Source organism: Enoplosus armatus, chromosome 10 (assembly GCF_043641665.1).
Source record: "Enoplosus armatus isolate fEnoArm2 chromosome 10, fEnoArm2.hap1, whole genome shotgun sequence".
Classification (NCBI taxonomy): Eukaryota; Metazoa; Chordata; class Actinopteri; order Centrarchiformes; family Enoplosidae; genus Enoplosus; species Enoplosus armatus.
Window position 1 is genome coordinate 13,853,807 of NC_092189.1, and position 15,317 is coordinate 13,869,123.

At 40.0% G+C, this 15,317-nt stretch overlaps 3 protein-coding genes across 3 annotated transcripts; all 3 read left to right on the forward strand.

Annotated features, from left to right (window-relative positions):
- Positions 1-2,903: 2,903 nt before the first annotated feature.
- On the forward strand, positions 2,904-5,012 carry LOC139291355 (LRRN4 C-terminal-like protein). Its single transcript, XM_070913367.1, has 2 exons — positions 2,904-3,055; positions 3,893-5,012. The coding sequence occupies exon 2, from the start codon at positions 3,895-3,897 to the stop codon at positions 4,696-4,698; it is 804 nt and encodes a 267-aa protein (XP_070769468.1). The 5' UTR covers positions 2,904-3,055; positions 3,893-3,894; the 3' UTR covers positions 4,699-5,012.
- A 931-nt stretch (positions 5,013-5,943) lies between these two features.
- On the forward strand, positions 5,944-8,310 carry tstd1 (thiosulfate sulfurtransferase like domain containing 1). The gene is made up of 4 exons (XM_070913476.1): positions 5,944-6,066; positions 7,269-7,397; positions 7,657-7,819; positions 8,078-8,310. The coding sequence occupies exons 1-4, from the start codon at positions 6,054-6,056 to the stop codon at positions 8,130-8,132; spliced, it is 360 nt and encodes a 119-aa protein (XP_070769577.1). The 5' UTR covers positions 5,944-6,053; the 3' UTR covers positions 8,133-8,310.
- A 727-nt stretch (positions 8,311-9,037) lies between these two features.
- On the forward strand, positions 9,038-14,987 carry top6bl (TOP6B like initiator of meiotic double strand breaks). Its single transcript, XM_070913926.1, has 12 exons — positions 9,038-9,058; positions 9,783-9,836; positions 9,964-10,032; positions 10,611-10,694; positions 10,779-10,834; positions 11,405-11,592; positions 12,368-12,499; positions 13,663-13,821; positions 13,913-14,034; positions 14,435-14,545; positions 14,727-14,825; positions 14,940-14,987. The coding sequence occupies exons 1-12, from the start codon at positions 9,038-9,040 to the stop codon at positions 14,985-14,987; spliced, it is 1,143 nt and encodes a 380-aa protein (XP_070770027.1).
- The last annotated feature ends 330 nt before the right edge of the window (positions 14,988-15,317 follow it).

Below are 15,317 nucleotides of genomic sequence, written 5' to 3' on the forward strand. Positions count from 1 at the left end.
GAATTCACAACGCTCTGGTGAAACTGAGGCGTCTGCATCAGATGATGGGGGACGGTGATACGTGCAGGTTGTCTGACACATGTCCAGCAGCATGCTCAAACATGCTGTGGTGGTGGGAGAGGGAAAATGCACTGGCGGGTTAGTCATTATGCAAAACCTCGAGTAGTAAGACTCACATCAGTGGCTTCCTTTATTCCCCGGGGGCCTTGGAACCACCGTTTGCACAAAGCACGCTGGCCCGTCACTGGCAGCAGAGAAATTGTACATCGTGAGCACTGTCTCCTCACTTACTCGATGAAGACAAAACAGTGAATCATATCAGTGGTACAATCTGAGCGCAGTTATGTGTCTGCCTCATGGGCTGTGCTTGGTTTCACCTGAAAGGTGAGTCCAGACATTCATCAGGGATTGACCAACCTGCCCATGATCATGAGTGTTTTTTTTTTATTAGTCACTGACACTATACTGTATAACTGAATGGGCTTTAAAGTAGCTTACTGCATGTCCTTTTTCCCTTTTGTTTTTCTCTCTGAGAAGTGATAAGGATATGATAGTCAGAGCCAAAGTACAAGAGACAAAAAAGTCGATCGGGAAAAATGCAGATTTTGGTCTTTGTAAACATTTCACATAACTGCTTGTGTTCTCTCTTGTTCTCTTCCCTTATTTGAACAAGAGAGGAGTTTTTTGGTTTTCTGATGTAACCCAACCCGTAAGTATGAGCTCACTCAAACAAAAAGCATGTGAGCTTGTCGAAGTGTTTCTAACATTGATACCTCTTCCTGTGGACACTCATACAAAGTTAAAAACTGTGTAGGTCACAGACTATTTCTGTGATCACCCACAGAAACAGTGACACACATACAGTACCACATCCCCAAAAAATCACTCATTATGTTTTTGTATGTTAAACTGTGTTAATTCAATTACAAAGGCTGAGATGTGTCACCATGTTGTACTCTTATTAGAAGTTAAGTAGTTTTGTGGTGGGAAATTACCATTTGCAGCTGGAGGATGAAATTCTGTGTAACTGCTGCTGTGCTGGAAATGTGAGAAAATGTCTGTAACAAATGAAGAACTCAAATTCCTGGAGATGGAGCGTTTCATTCAAGAATGAATGCTGAAATGAATCACTTAAGACTTCTGATAAGTCGCAGCAACCTGTACCATCCAGCTACAGGAAGGTTGTTGAAACTTATCAGCTACTGACGACAGACGCGGGTTGGAAGAGATGGTTGTCTCATGAAGCCAAAACAATCTGAAGCTTAAACCTGAAAAAAACTGTAGAGATGAGGGTAGACTTGAGGAGAAGCCCTCCTCTTGATGCATATATCCTTTGTGGAGGCTTGACTCTGACAACCAGACTTATATTCACTTACTATCAGGCTTTTTATTGACTAGCAACTTCGCATAAATGTCATTTGGATGTAACATGCCCTCCATGTGTATGACAAAAAGATGTGTTTTATAGGCAACATAACTGACGTCTCTCACCCCAGCCACCACCTTTTCCAAGCAGTCCCACACGTCGCAGAATCTTCTTCCCCAGAGCCTCCCTAATTTCACACCGAATACAGAAACTCATGACACACCGCTCTTCCTTTAAACAAGCTCATGATGATACGGTCTTAGACATAATCAGAAAGAATTCACAATGCGAAAATTGTTGCCACATACCAAAATTCAGCTCTAGACCCACTCAAAATTGTTGTTCATTTATTTCAGCATTTTAAGACAGATTTAGTTTATAAGCTACACCTCAGTTTATACTAAAGTTAAGCGGGTAACCCTTTCTTTATTTTGGGTTCTTTCACAGTAAATCTTAATCTGTACAATATATTCATGCAACTGTAAACACAAATCTGAACACTGCATTTTCTCCCAGTTACATAAAACGTACAATTTAAGTGGCTGTACATTTAAGTCTCTCTTCAGTGTTTATTCATCTCCCAATAATTTATTGTTTCTGCGCCCTTAGCGCTCATCTTGTGAACATATGATTAAATCCTCCTGCCTGCATATGAACACAAGTTGATTTGTACATGCAAGGGCACACTCTCATAACCTCCCTTAACTTTAGTTTGTTTTATGTAGTTGGTTTTGCTCCTTACAACTTTGTAAGAAACACTCCAAAGGAATTCATTGTATATGCACATGTCCTTAACAATAAACAGACTCTATTTAAAATTAACTCAAATTTAAATGAAGCCATTTATCAAGAAAACACAGAAGACATCAGGATTTTTAGTGGTGTAGGTCAAGAAAATCCTTTGGGTTTTAAAGTTGGAAAAGAAGGAGGCCTCTGCGCTGGTACTTTTCCTCTCATCTGTGCGACGCGGGCACTTGGAATAACAAAGAACTCGTCTACTTTGCCAGCTTTGCCCCATAAAAGGATGTCAGAGAGGAAAACAGCCCAGATCATTCCCCTCCAGCTTGTCACAATGGGGGCTACAAGAGATGAAGGGGGTCCATAATAAATACACATGCATGCATTCTTCACACATAAGGCACACATAAACACACACTGAAGTAACCTTATGTCCTGTTTGTTTCCACAAGAACACCTGCAGAGCATGCAGGGAATTTAGCTCTTAAAGAAGTAATCAAAAACAGGCAGCTACACCTACAGATTACACAAACACATACTGCAACAAGCACAAGCCTGCCTCACGCTGCTACCCAGCAAATTAATATGCTAAGCAACACACCGGCACATGGTGACTAGCCCCCGCTCCCCTCCTCACATTCACAGAAAAATTCCACACAAAGAAATATAAAAGAGCGTTGATGGTTAGTTGGAAGCCCTGTAGAGAAAGAGAATGAGGCAAGAAGTGAAAGAAGACAGAGTAGAGAGGCAGAGCATGAAAGAGTAAAAAGGGAGGGAGAGGCACTGAGGGGAGAAAATGAGGGGGTGTTGAGGAGGAGGAGGGAGTCTGAGAGAAACAGCTTAAGACGGTGAGAACAGAGGACGGTAGAGAGTACACGGCAAAAACAGACAGAGTGGGAACAACGGAGAAGGAGTGAATAAACACTTGAAGTATCCATCACCATCAAGCAGGTACAGTAAACCAGTTTGATCACTTTTCTTTACTTTTAGGTGACTTTTATCACTATGGTGACATGTATGCTGACCAGATGCAAAACACTGGAATGGTTTGCTGTTTATTCTTAGAGATTTATTCAGCCAAGGCATTTAAAGCCATGAGAAAAGATATTCTGAATGTAGTGAAAATTTGTACTTTTATTCAGTTGTGGGTTCCCACAGAACTCATGTGGCTTTGTGCCAGGAGAAAATGGAAGTGGTGATGGAGTCACCCCAATAGTTGTATTTTCTGTTCCAGCACTCAGCATTTATTTATCTAAAGCTGTTTACAGGATGGAAAACTAGAACATCCCAAATGTTTGACAATACACAAAGCAATTTCCGAGAAGTAAATGTTGGTAAAATAGTCAACAAGCCAACAAATTTGTTTTATGTCTTACCACTCTCAACAAACTTGTCTTTTGCTAAAAGAGAAAACATCTTGAAGTCTCATACACCCTATCTCTTATCCTCAGTACCACTGTGGATCCTTGTTGCCTTTCTTACTATTCCATGTTGTAACCAAGTTCTGTATTTTGGTTTCTGTGTTTTGACGCAGTGACCACTCCTGCAATAACTTCAGCGTCTTGATTTCAGTTCCTTTATTCCACCTTATTTACACTTTAAAGTCTTTATCTAAGGCCTTAACTGGCCTCTAGGTATACTTTCAATATACAAGGTCAATAGACAAACAATGACCAAGGAAGATGTATTTCCTCTCTTTGACAGAATGGATAAACATGTTGTTAACAGTGTTAGTGATCTATTTATGGCTGTATTATTTTGCTCATCATCTGTCATTTCTGTCCTCAGAGATGACGTCACTCTGCAGGAACCTGGCCGTGCTTGTCTTTTTTCTGAGTGCCTCGCCTCTCCTCCACTCCCACCGCTTCACTCACGCTGCCTCCACTTCCCCTCCCGTCACTCGTCCACGGATCTTATTCATCACTGGCTTGGACTCCGATAACAACTATGGGGATGAAGATGAGGATGACAACCCTGACAGGCTCAGCCCTCCTCCTGAAGGGCTGTACCCGGTGAAGACGACCCTTCTCCAGCAGGCACCGCAGCTCTGCCAACACGACCCCTGCTTGGAGAATCAGGTGCCCTGCGCCCTACTGTTAGAAAAGACTGGGTGCCTCTGTCCTGGGGTCAGTGGGTCTGATAAGCCTCCTCATGCACCACGCATCCAAGGGCTGCTGCCGGTCAGTGAAGGGAGGGACAGAGGGAAGATAGAAGTGCAGTGGTGCGCTCCATCTTCTGTGGTGTCTATGTACAGAGTGGTGACTGAGGGAAGTGAGGGGGGTGCCCAGCAGTTTGAGGGCGTTTCACGACGAGGCGTGGTGGGATTTTTGGATGTTGGGACTAAGGTGTGTGTGGAGGCGGTGAACAATGCAGGACACAGCACCCCTTCAGATTTCTCCTGTATGCGGTATGACCCTCCTAAATCTTCTAACCATAACCTGCTGGCCTGGGTCATTGGAGGAGGAGTCGCCCTCCTTCTACTTCTCATCATAGCAGCTGTGATCTTCTGGAAGTATCAAATGCATCAAAAGGCAAAGAGAGACGCCACTGATGGACTAGGGAACCCTTCTTACAGCACAGAGGGAACTCTGTGATCCAGACTAGTTCAGCACAGACAATCCATCCCAGTCACACTGAACAGGCCCCTGGAGACACAGTGACGGTGTGATCATGAACAAAAGTCAATGGTCAGTGGTGTTCATGGAATAACACTAACAAATGGGTAATTCTATTGTTGTTTTGTGGTTAGAACAACAGGTTTATTTGCTGGCAAATTAACCGTTGTAGGTTTGTTGTAGTGTTTTATCATGGCTGAATTTCATTGTAAATATTAATAATTTTTAGGATATACTGGCTGAAATGTTTTTAATAAACTAAAACTTATTTTAATAAAAAATGGTGTAAAATGTCTTGGTTGAATTTTTGCTTTCATCGGAAAGGTTTTGCTCAGGCCAACATGTTGTAGCATACAGCAGGGTGACAAATTAATGAAGGAAAACAACATGATGTGTGCTAGTAAGGTTTAGGGCCACCACAAGCTTTAATGAAGGGATTGCACAATGGTCGGTCCAAAATGTGCCACAGATGTTGAGATTTGATGACTGTGTGGCCCATAGCATATGAGTGTCACCATACACAACACTTATCCAACCATTAATTGACCTCTTGTGTGATATATGGAAGCATCTGCATGTTTCTCCACTCATTTATTCATATTTTAAGTATTTCAATTTAAGAACTTAAATATTTGTTTAAGAACAAACTTAAAATACTTTTGCTTAATTTATTTTTTTGTTATCATTATGCTTCTACTCCACCATATATCATAAGGAAATATTATACTTTTTACTCCACTACATTTATTTGAGAGCTTCAGTTACGTTTTACTTTGCAGATTAAGATTTTACATACAAAACAAAACATCAATTATATGGGATATAGAGAAATTAGCTCCGCCTGGAACAGCTTTTTTTCAACATAAAAATGTAATGTTAATGCATCAATAATAATAATAATTCAATAATAGGATGTATATTTAATAATGTGACTGAAAGAGGGCATTCGACATAGTAAGTACTTTTATTTTTGATACTTTTAGTATGTTTTGCTAGAAATACTCTTGTACTTTTATTTGAATTTTGATTGCAGGATTTTTACCTATAACAGAATATGTATTTACATCCCTACTTTCATATTAGGATCGAATCCTTTACCACTGTCTACTACAACTTTTCTCAACTTTTATTTTGAAACACTGCTAGTGGGAAGTTGATTTTATTGGCTAGCGACTGCAGTCTTTCAAGCTAAATTCCTCCTTCCTTCGGATTCTAAGCCAATGATTTGTCACTAAACAATGCGAAGAAGAAGGTGTATTGGTTTTAACAACGTATGACATTATAATTCATACGTATGACATTACCATTCATACTTACAGCTTCATAGAACAGGAATGGCGAGCTCAGGTGAGTCTTTTTTCACTTCACACACTGCGACAGATGTAATTTAACTAACTAGCTTCCATCCATAAAGTTGCTTGAGAAACTTTGGTTCCTGCCAAATAGTTAGCTAACACTTGTTGATAAATAATAGCATGTAATTGTCGTAGGTAAAGTGCTATGCATAGTGTCACATATACATTATGTTAACGGTGTGTCCCTAGTTGTTGCATTAAGCTAACTTTCTCGCGCACAGATTTCTCTAACTGATACGTATTAAATGAGGAAACAATCCCTTATAACGTAAGAATATTCTGTTATTCATTTATTTATATGCATACTGTGATGATTCAGAATGACTCAGCAGACAATGATAGTCTTGATAAGTCTTGATCAAACCGGAAGCTAGCTGGTTACCCAACCAACAGTCAAAACGCCAGTTCCATAATTTCACCCTTAAGTGAAGCAAAACATGGTAATTGTTTGCATACCATAACCTGTTTCATCAAAGGCGAGTGAGGGCATTGTACCTCTACTCCTAATTTACTCCTAGAGACACACACACACACACACACACACACACACACACACTAACACACTGTCTGATAAGAAAAGGTATGAATGCCAACATGAGGGAGCACTCTTCTGGAGTGAAATGTACCCTGAAGGTGGAGGGAGACATCAGGACGTATTTGTATCCCAGCCTGGTTCCAGTCATCTGATCTGATACCAGTGCTTTCTTTTCCCCGAAATTCAGAATCTGTATACCTCACTGTGTGGAGTTTATTGGGAGCATTTTTATGTGAGGTAACATGTTGGTTGTGGTACTAACAACTGAGTCAGTTTCCCACTGAGGCTGAATGAATTTAGCTAATCACAGAAACACTGAATTTTAGAATAACATTGAGAAATAAACTGTATTTCATGTGGATCGTGTCACAAAATGGGCAATGCCCTTAATGTCCGGCACACCCATAATAAACAGGCTGTTTGTATCCACTTCATAGTGTGCAGGTGCATACAGCAGGTGTCATATTACAGGGTTATATACAACAAACAGTAGTTGCTTTTGTTTTAAAGGATAATGCTTAGTAATAAAAACTTGTCGGGATGTTTTATCAGTTGAAACCTGTTTTTAAAAAAATTAATGGTGCAATTTTATGGGAGTATTCAACAACAGCTTATCAGACTTTGCAAAGCCTTGACTGTGTTTCCTCTCCCATTGCCAGTCACCAAGGAAATCTCCTATGAGGATCTGAAGGCGCTTCTGGGAAAAAGCCAGAATCTGCTCCTGGTTGATGTCCGTAATCAAGTGGAAGTGGATAAAGGACGTATTCCAGGATCCGTTCACATCCCAAGTGAGCTTCTTTTAAATCATTTTACATGAAGGGGAAAAAGGATATCAGCACTATGTACCATTATCTAATACTGAACACTGAATTTCCTTTTCCCCCCCAGTGTTACCACTTATCATACACATTCAGATCAAAGTGTGTTGTTGTGCATACTGGATATGCAAAAGTGTGCAGTTTACTGTAGTCTTGTTTTTCAGGTTCTGAATATTTTGCATGAGATATTAATCTTTAAAACTTTTCCTTCCTCCCTTTAATCATTCAGTTGATACAGTAGAGGCTGCTTTTGCAATGGAGCCAGAAGAATTCAAGGCCAAGTACGGAGCAGCCAAGCCACCTTTGGACGCACCAGAGCTGGTGTTTCACTGCCAGATGGGCAGGCGAGGAGCAACAGCCACGGGCATGGCCAACCAACTTGGATACCTGAAGTAAATAAGTTATTGGTTTATACATTATAAACATACTCACAGGCCATACTGCTTTTAAGCAGACAGCACCATTTTCCTACATTAATAGCCCTCACTGTTTTGAGATGTATTTCATGCCCATACAATGACTCCTGTACACTGTACAGACCAATTTTGTCTACTGTTTCCTCACAGAAACATTGCCTATGAGTTTTGTCTGTCTACATGTATTACTTTTTCTTATTGTTTTAAAATGTGTCCCTCTGTCTTCTGTTTCAGTGCTCGTAACTATACCGGAGGATACAGTGAGTGGTCTGACAAAGAGGGAAAGTGATTTGTGATGAAGAAAATCCTCATGTATATTTACACAAATAACAGTTGTGAAAGCTCGACACACCAAAATAGAGAAATATTTTTGTGTTTTGTTTGTCTTTTGATACTGTTTTGTTTTCATATTCTAATATGTATGTATGAATGAATACAAATAAAATAAATTATGTTATCTACTCATATTTACATGTATCTGTGGCGATCATTTCAGAGAGCTGAATATACAAATGCACATATGCATACATACTTTGTGCATGCTAAAAAGATGTACACAGTGGTAGCATCAAATGTAGCACAAATAGACAGAAGACATTAACAAATGTCTGCTGAGGAAGGCAATGAGATTAGTTTGAAAGCTCAGGAAAAAGCTAGTAGTAAGTGGACCTTCAATTAAGATCATGTCATTTCTGTGCACTTACAACTATTTTTTTAGACTATAATATCTTGGAAGAACCAAAAATATAATCTGAAAATATAAAGGGAGAACAAGTGATCAACCTTTGGTTCTTTCACAGTCAATGGACCTGTCTGTAGACTATGATATCTTAATAATGTCTTTGTTGTTGTTGTTGTTTTTTTTTTACATTTAATCATCTCATGACCTCAGTATTTCTAAATTCCTGGCTATGGTCCTGCTTTCCGGAGGTGCCTAATCACAATGATCAAGTCAAGGTAATTGGTTATTGATTTAGAGACTACCTATCAATATGCTCGTGGTAAAAGTATTATCAGTGATTTCACTCATTTAATAACAATTCCAGCTGTGACATTGGGTGTAGGTTTGTAAGTTTAGATATTATTGAGCAGGAAAATATTCTCCTGTGAGTACATCAGTGCGCCAGGCACGTGCGCAACCTCTAAACCCATGTAGCGCGCGCACGGCAGTTAGATTGTTCTAATTAAGTAAAGATGCTCAGAGAAATACAGCAGGTAATGGGTTAAATTAGGGTTATTCTAGCTAGAAACACAAGGTTTGTACGTGTAAAATAACTGTTGACAGTTAATCTCGGCTCATGTTTTGTTTATAAAATGGAGACTAGTCAATGAGGTTCGAAGCTAACTGGCATAACATACGTATAGCTTCAGCTAGCTATATTAGGAGTTTGTGTTTTTAATCACCACCTCAGGTGTTGCGGTTGGCCATGCTCTTGGGGAGGCAAAGAAAACAGAGTGGTTTAAAGACTGCAGGAGGGCTTTTGGTATTTCTGTGGACTGAAACAGGAGTTTCTGTTCAAAGTCTAAACTGCACTGGTGAGAAAACACTTCACCATGTTCTCATAATCTCAGCTGCTTCATCAGGACACACAAACAGTTGCAATAGCTGTGTCTAATATGGTGTTTACAGTATATAACCACAGCTAACTTCCAACACGCATACATGAGCATTATAATGTAAGATGTTTAAATCAAAAATAGCTAACCTAACATGGGTATTAACCATCATTATATAAATAACATGACATTTCACGTAAAAAATACACACATAAAAAGACATGATTGATCGGTCACTTTGGTTCATGAGTACACATCTACTTGGACTAATTTCAGCCTGATTACTGCACATTGTAAAGAGATATAAAAGTACAGTGATTTCCTTTGTAGACAAGGTAAAACAAACAGGTCTGACATAGTGATGTTCACATTTGTGTTGCAGTTGCAGCTGCTGGTCCCTGGTGGACGGGGATTAAAATGGAAGCTCTCCAACCCGGTATGTACACACACCTAACACATACACACATATTCAACTTTTGTACACTACATCACCTCTTCTTGCTCCATCAGTCCTCAGAGATTTGCAGGAGAGCATGTTTCCTTGTGTGTGGCTGTGTCCTCAGCCTGACCCTGAGGAGCTGTGTGCCTTCACTGATCTGTATGGTTCCCTCAGATTACTCCTGTCTTTCCAGGTACAAACAAAAGGGATTCTTAAGTAGCATTTTATCAGCCTGAATAATAAATAACTGATATTAGAGCCTGAACATTAAACCTTTGAAGCACTATAGTGACCTCTTTGTCTGTGGGAAGAATGTCTCAATCTATCTAGGTGGGATCACTTTTCTTATTTAATGACTCTTGGTAATTGGACCAGGATTACCCAAATGTCAATAATTAATACTACACTGAACCCAAAACACATTTAAATTAAATTCAGCATAGATTCTTTTGGTAAGACTTTATAATACGGCCAGCAACGTACAATGTCATTCTTCCCAATTTACAGTGTAATTATTTGTACTAACGAAGTACCAATATTGTATATTACATTGTTATCCCCTTATTCCCTAACTTACATCTTGTTCCCTTGTACCTGCATGTATGCATCGGTACATACTTTACAAAAATTCCATTGTAAATTAGGAAGAATTACACTGTACGTTGTGGGCCACATTTTGTTTTATTGAATATTATTATATTACCTTTAAAACGTGATTAATGACAGATGATCATGACATGTTATCTCTGTCTATATCTTTGCGCTGCGCAGATGAAAGATGCAAGACTTTTCAGTCCAGAGTGGTGTGCTCATGTGGAAGCGTTCCTACACACATTCAGTTTGGCCAACGCAAGGGTAGGATGTCTTTCCCTCTGCCATGTATCCACAGTATTGTTTTAAAGTAGGTAGCAAACATTTGACTGCCCTTCTTTCTCACAGATCAAAATCCACCTCAAATTCAAAGTCAGTCAGCAGACCCTCCAGCGAGAATTTAGGTATGACTGGCACCTGTGCAGGTTTTTAAGTTTAACTTCTTTATACATTTATTTTACATGCCCGATGTATTCTGCAGTGATTCATTCAGTCACTGTATTACACAAAATTGATCTATTTTGTTTCATTAAGTATGTGTTTCCAAAGTTACATAAACGTATAAAAGACTCACACAAAGGCTGCAAAACAGTTGGTCGGATTTTAAAAGCGGCTTACAGTGTTTTTGGCTTTAGGTGTTACAACATAATAAACACAAAACAAACTTACCACTCCAGGTAAACCCCCTTGGGCCTCTTATTATATTATATTCATATTCTTGCAGCGTGAAGATCAAAAGTAAAGTTGCATGGGCAGACCAACCGTCACTGATCTTCGATGTCACCTCGAGTACACAGTCAGTAATGCTGTTTTTAATATTATAGAAGAAAAGTAAATAATAGAACCCAACAGGTACAGATGTGTAACCAAAATAATTTTATCCTCATCTATTAATGCAACGAAAACATGTTGAAAATACTGGGGCATATACAGGTAAACTCACAGAAAGTAATGCTCTCTCTTTGGGTTTAAAGGCCTCCAGAGTGTGTGAAGAAAGGATGCTGGTGTCAGGGAGGACACCCTGTCCTTGGAGGCAGGTTGCCACTCCGTATCCCACCTGAAGCCATGGACCAGGGCCTGTTCGGGGAGCTCAGCGTCCAGCCTGTCACACTCCTGAGCCCCTGTGTGCTGCAGTACCCCAATCTGGCAACACGACTCACTCACATACAAATATCCTTTGCTGATTTTATCACAGTTCTGTTTGTGATTTACATGAACACAATCACTAGGCGCAGCCAAATTGTGGATGGTGTCTGTTGTGGTGGCCTCAGGATATGCTTTTTGCAGAGGACGTGGTTCAGCTGTTCAGCTTCAGATCGTGACTTCCAGGGCGCTCTGGGACGGTTTGCAGCTGAGTGTGAAAGCAGGGATAAGGGGGCCAATACCCCCCCAAGTCTGAGGCCATTTTATTCCCTTTGAGTTGGGAGTGAGTCACTGCTCCAAGTGAAAAGTGAAGAAGTTCAAGTATCTTGGGGCTCTGTTCACTCTGGTTATGCTCAAACAGAATTAGCTCATAAAATGTGTTTTGTCCGACCGCATCGGAAATCAAATGTGTTTTTAGTTGTTCTGAACAGCCTCACACATAGGCGTAGTGAAAAGCCAGCCGTCATAGAGAGAGACACAATGTTGTTTAAATGTGGGGATAACAGTTAAGTAACAGAAATAGTTGTGCAACGAATGAAAAAAGAGAGCTAGAGAGAGAGGTTCAAACCCTGCTTACTTTCTCAGTGGACTCTCGTTATGAAGAGGGAGCGGAGCCTAAAGCTTTGGGTAATGACCAAAAGAGTGAAATCATGATACAACAATTGAAAAGAGTTTCCTTCGCAGAGTCGCTCGGCTTACAGACGAGAGTGAGGGTAGAACCGCTGCTTCTTTGTATTTCCTCAGTTGAGTTGGTTCAGGCATCTGATTTGGATTAGTCTTCCTTGACTTTACATGTGTCCAAGTGTTGGTATACAGCCCCAGTAATGTTCCCATCACAGGCGCCTCAACCTTCTTTCAGAACCTCCCTGCACATCTGGACTGTGAGGAACTGGGCCTGCAGGGCCTTCACTGCTCCTCCTTCAAAGGTAGACAACAAACACTGATGGGAACAACTCGTACTGATGGCCAGGATACATTTTAGGTCTCCTGATAAAGGAGTATAAGGGCTGGTTTTCCCGGACAGGGTGTATATTGAACCTGACGTAGGTCCAAAGTCTAGAACAGTTAATCCTGTCTTAAAAAGAGACTTTCTGAAACACGTAAAAACTGGATTCATTACTTCCTGAAGGCCTGAGTTGAAGAAAACTAATTTCAACCACCTGTGTTTGTTTGTTATTTGAGAATGTGGCCTGGCTTGAAGCTGCTCATAAAAAAAACTTTACTGGATCACAACAGGCCTGTAATTTGAATCAGGAATAAAAACCAAACAATGGAAATAGAAAAAAAAGAAAACACAGAACACAGTAACAAAGAACTTAAAGTGACAGCACTCGGAGAGAAACTGCTCCCACTCTGCAAATCTGGGCAGTGAAGTAATTGTCACCGCATTTTATAAACCTGTCTCCTTTGAGTTACGTCCACATGCAACCAATCTGCACCAGTGGTTTACATTCATTGCGAACAGTTTGTTCTGATGCAAGAAGTAGTGTTGCATTCACATAGTAAAAAAGTTCCCACAGTGGAGAGATGAGGAGAAAGGGTTTACAATGTGTTTTACTTTGACGCTGGACTGTTTCCATCTTGTCTTATACTAGAAATCACTGTTTATATTGGTCATATGGAACTTTGACCATGATGTTTCCCTAACCTTAAGTGAGTGGGTGTAGTTACCAACATCTGATCATACCTTAATCTTGCTTCTGTTTCCACAAGTGGATTTTTTGAAGAATAGAAATTTTGAAAGAGGACACATTGTGAGGTGCTGATGTTGATGCTGTACGCCCAAGAAAAGGCTTTGTAAACATCCGTTAACTCAATGAACTTAAGTGAACTTAAGTTTTAACTAGAACGTTTAGCAAACATTATAACAATTATTCGCCCAACCCAAAGGTGTGTCTTAATTTACCTCCATATGACGCACATGTTGTGATTGTTACAACCCACCACTGCACCAGTGGGCCTTCAACCAGTGTGGACTTGCAGCGTGTTTACTGTTTAAAGTGGATATCATATAATCAATAATCACATTTTATTTTTATTTCCTTCTCATTTTTCACTTTGCAAAAAATATGTTCAACATTTTCTGCAGATCTTGTGCACAGCGGTGGCACTGTGTACACAGTAGAGCAAGAAAACTCTGAGGATCCAGATCAAGAATCAAGTCTTCCCTCAGTGCAGCAGAGTCTCCTGCTTTTCCTCTTCCTGCAGCACAGTGACCCGTTCACCCACCAGCTCTCTGATATTATGGGTCAGAAACAGCTGCATGTATAATCATAAAACACTGCCTTAAAGTTGGTCTTTCTTACTTTTTTTCCCTGTTTTCTATGATCCTCCCTTAGCCACAGAGGCGCTGATAGAGCGCCACCTGGAGGATATTCTGAACAATAACAGGCAGGCAGTCACAACAGCCCTGCAGACTGAGCTGAAGAACACACTGAAAGCCAGAAATCACAGAAGAAAGGCAAGTCTGAGACACACATACACGCTAACTGCCAGAGAGAAAATGACTGGTTTATATAATAGTGTGTAGTTCCTCAACAATTATTTGCCTGATTGATAATCAAGCAAAGAAAATATCTGCAGGTTGCAGCTTCTAAAATATGAGGGTTTGCTGCTTTTTTCTTCTTTTTATTGGTTTACATTGAATATTTTTGTTTGGGACTGTTGGTTGGGCAAAACAAGGCTCATGACGACATCGTCTTTGGGCTTTGGGAGAATGCGGAGGTTGTTTTTCATTATTGTCTGACATTTTGTAATCAATTAACTGTTTCTTTGGAAAAAAGAATCAATGCATTAATGAAAATTGATAATTAATTTGAGCCCTATTCTTGTGTGTTTGCGTGTTGTGTGTGACGTGTAAGGACCAAGAGAAGCTGCGTTTAGCTGCTGAGGTGATTCTCAGTTCGTCCGTCAGTATTGTGAGCTGCAGCAGCAACATGGACTTCAGGAACGCCTGTCTGAACAGCATGAAGGTGTGAAAAAATCATTTTAGTTATTCACTGTCACAACTTTCATAATAGAAAAGACACCACTGACAAAGACGTTATGAGGTTATGTGCTGCACTGTAAATTCCTCTGGTCCATACAGTGACATTCATATATTCGTAGTGTGACAAAAGTCTGATGTACATCCATAATGTATGTGTTTGTCAGGTGCGTGACACTCATGATCTTTCAGCCTCCCTCCGTGAATCACTGAGGAGGGTGACATCATGGAAATTCATTCCCAGGGGCAGGTGCTACTCCGCTCAGGTGAGTGAGATGTTTGTTGTTCACTGATAGCAACCAGTTACCATAGCAGCACTTCACTGCCTTTAGACATTTGATTTTAAGACATATTCTTATAAAACCTGATTACTTTCACAGATGGAAGAACATCCTGAGAGTGATGAGCCCACCAGAACAGAAATCTGAGAACATCTTGAAAGAGTTTTGTTCTGGGTGAAGGTTGTGCAAGCAGTTACTCTGTAATTAATGTTTTTGCAATTGTCATAGTAGTAAATGTAATTGCTATTTATGTTTTAATTATAGTTTGTGTGATTACACCAGTAATTGTTTATTTAACACAGTTCTAAGATAGAAAACGTTCCAAAAGAGATCTACATTGAACTGAATTTCTGCTCAATATAATCCTTTGCTAATGCTTTTTTCTATTACTTTATTGTTATACCCCAAAATAAACAACATGGTACGATGAGATTGTAAATTTGCATCATATAGTTAATGTAGTTCACGCTATTGTTT

Bases quoted from the DNA above. Each gene is read 5' to 3' on its own strand.
- LOC139291355 (XM_070913367.1), top strand. From the start codon at position 3,895: ATGACGTCACTCTGCAGGAACCTGGCCGTGCTTGTCTTTTTTCTGAGT.
- tstd1 (XM_070913476.1), top strand. The intron at 7,398-7,656 runs GTGAGCTTCTTT...TTAATCATTCAG, and splicing joins AGGATCCGTTCACATCCCAA to TTGATACAGTAGAGGCTGCT. The intron at 7,820-8,077 runs GTAAATAAGTTA...CTTCTGTTTCAG, and splicing joins AACCAACTTGGATACCTGAA to TGCTCGTAACTATACCGGAG.
- top6bl (XM_070913926.1), top strand. From the start codon at position 9,038: ATGCTCAGAGAAATACAGCAG. The intron at 10,695-10,778 runs GTAGGATGTCTT...TCTTTCTCACAG, and splicing joins TCAGTTTGGCCAACGCAAGG to ATCAAAATCCACCTCAAATT. The intron at 14,546-14,726 runs GTGTGAAAAAAT...TGTGTTTGTCAG, and splicing joins CCTGTCTGAACAGCATGAAG to GTGCGTGACACTCATGATCT.